The 2,711-nt window shown below is 38.6% G+C and overlaps 1 protein-coding gene across 1 annotated transcript; it reads right to left on the bottom strand.

Moving 5' to 3' along the window:
• Positions 1–877: 877 nt before the first annotated feature.
• Positions 878–1,579, bottom strand: LOC109863411 (uncharacterized protein F54H12.2-like; the record flags this gene model as incomplete). Its single annotated transcript, XM_020443668.1, has 1 exon — positions 878–1,579. A coding segment is annotated over exon 1 (702 nt), but the record flags the coding sequence as incomplete, so codon positions are not given.
• Positions 1,580–2,711: the final 1,132 nt, after the last annotated feature.

Below are 2,711 nucleotides of genomic sequence, written 5' to 3'. Positions count from 1 at the left end.
AGTAATTGTTTGGGACTTAGATTAGACAAAAAATGATCGGCGGCTAAACATGAAAATAAAAATGTTCTGGACATTCGAGTTTATAATTAATTTTAATTACTTAAATCTGTTTATTGAGATTTTTACTCACAAAATCTACAAAGTACCTACAAAGTATAGATATATTATAAAAAGTATTTATTATTCGACAAATTCAGCGTCGTCAAAAAGGTGGCTCGTTAAGTCAGAAGATACTCAAGAATTAAGACATAGCAACAGACGAGCAGATTTATTATTGAACTGATTTCGGTGTTTCCTTATAATAAGGCCCGCCTTAGAAAATAGTCGTTCTGTTGGCACTGACGTTGCAGGAATACTAAGAAAATCGCGCGCTATCTTTGCTAAGCATGGGTATGTTGTCTGATTATTTTTTCACCATTGGATAACGTCGACGTCTTTGTTAACTCTACCGTTTCCTAAATATGAATCTATTTCGTTAGTCCATACTCTTTTGCACCTCTTTGCTGAGATATGTCCGTCGTCGGGTTGTTCTTCCCTTTCCGGTATATAATTTTCATCGCCGCTCATGAGGATAAACAAATTGTAAATACACAACTGAAGTATCACTTAAATAACTTGTTGCATCGGAATAAAAATCCGAGAAATCACGCGGGAAGCAGCGAGTAATACTAACCAATAATGCAGCAGAAACAAATGACAATAACAAATGCGCCGTGCGGCGCATCGAGATTATGAGACGAGACCGAGACAAGATCAATTGAGACGAGACTGAGACTTGATTATTGAGACTTTTTCGAGACGAGATCGAGATAAACTCAAATCTCGTCTTGTCTCGGAAAAGTGAAACACTAATCAAGGTGGCATCTACAATACGAACTTTTGTCTGTGGCGTAAGTTCCATGAGACAGAAAGAATCCTTCGATCGGATGAGTCTTAGGCGCATTTCCACGCCATTAATCAAGAATTTATCCTGATTGAAAACGTCGCAATGTAGATGTCCTATGAGATCCACAGCACGGTTATTTTTGAAATACTGCATACGTCTCACGAGAGCGGGGTTCTCAGTTGGAGCATCGAATTTGGCATCCAATAGTCCCGGAGGATCGCTATCCCATAAACAGATGGTGAGATGAGAGGATTTTGCCTCTGAAATATAATTCAATAATGTCTCGAAATAGGCTCGATACGCGTAAGCATTGTTCGGAGGCGACACAAGCTTTTGATTGAAGTACACATTGATTTGATTGAACATGGAATGTAAAAAGTTATTTACAGACTCTACTTTATGCTCTGCAACGGCAGTGCCGCTAGAAGTTGTAGCCGAAGTAGGCGGAGTAACCGCTGCTTCAACGGGGGTTTGCAGTATCACGCGAAGACTGAGAAGAGTATGCGCGAGATCTATGTAATCTTCACCATGTCCCGGTACGACAAACTCAACGGAAGCGTCGTCCGCAAGAGTCGACAAAGGTTTGTAATAAATCCATTGCGAACTCTCGATACTGGTCTGAGTGAGCGGTAAAGTAAAAAGATCAAGTTTGCTTTTGAAACACTCACACGAGTGAGTACGGAGAAAAGACATTTTGCTTCGTCTATGAGAATATATCGCTCACGATTCGTTTCTTGCTCACGCGGCGTTTGCTAGTTTTTGTTGCGCGCTTCTTCTTTTTTTCTTCTGAATTTCTCTACTTGTTGAGCGTTTAATTGCTCGAGTTTTTTTTTCTCCGCACGGAAGCTGATTTCTTGTTGGTACTACTAGCACGACGGCGACGCTTGATCGCGAAGTAAACGGGGAGCTCACCTAGGTCAAACTGGCCCGGGCGTTTCTTCGCAAGGAAATATATCCCGAGCCTCGTATTAAGTTGGTTATTTTTTCTTTTGCTTGTTGTTTAAGATTGTCACGTGATTTTTTGACACGACTGTTAACTGCTTCTTTTAGCGGAATATTGTTATCCCCCACATCGTCTATTATTCTCACACCGGCGCGTAGAGCTTCTTTTCCGATCGCGCGCGCTCCGCTAGCCAGGTAGGGAAGCACTCTCCTGAACAATCCGCTGAGAAAGCTTCCGATATCGTGACCACGCTGATACGTCGATCCCGTGAAAAACCTTTACGGGACTTACTACTTACTTTTCATTAAGTACTTTTTGACTTATGAGAGTTGAATTAGAGTATCGCCGGTATTACCATTATTTATTGACGGTATCATTCATTACAAATGTTGCTCTATCTAAAATAACTAATGTTGAATAGGAAATTAAAAACCTTATCTGAAATAACAAATGTTGAATAGAAAATTAAGTTCTTTGTCAATTCTCTGCTTTAGGAGCTCACAAAATTTGTTTTGATAAAAATCATCTTCGTAGAAAAAGTACCGGCGCGGTATTCTGATATTCAAATTTCATAACAAAAAATGCTTAATGAAAATAATCTTTATTATAATGTTTTGGAAAGCTCTTGAATTAAGCTATAAGAATCTGCAATTAAAAGTAGGGTGTTCCATTTAAAAAAATCAATGTATTTTTGATTTGACCTTAGTGGCGCTTTCCAAAGTCACACTGATACAATTGATAAATAAATTCTTTTAAGCCCACCAACTTTTATCTGAAACCTTTTTTCATAAAATGCCTAGGTTTCAAGAGTTTTTGCGGTACCGATGTATTTATTTGTTTTAACAAAAATATTATCTTTTTCGACATTATTACTCAATGTAT

The sequence above is a fragment of the Pseudomyrmex gracilis genome, unplaced genomic scaffold (assembly GCF_002006095.1).
Source record: "Pseudomyrmex gracilis isolate BER0280 unplaced genomic scaffold, ASM200609v1 scaffold_4768, whole genome shotgun sequence".
In the NCBI taxonomy this organism is placed as follows: Eukaryota; Metazoa; Arthropoda; class Insecta; order Hymenoptera; family Formicidae; genus Pseudomyrmex; species Pseudomyrmex gracilis.
This window is presented reverse-complemented; position numbering and strand designations above follow the sequence as displayed.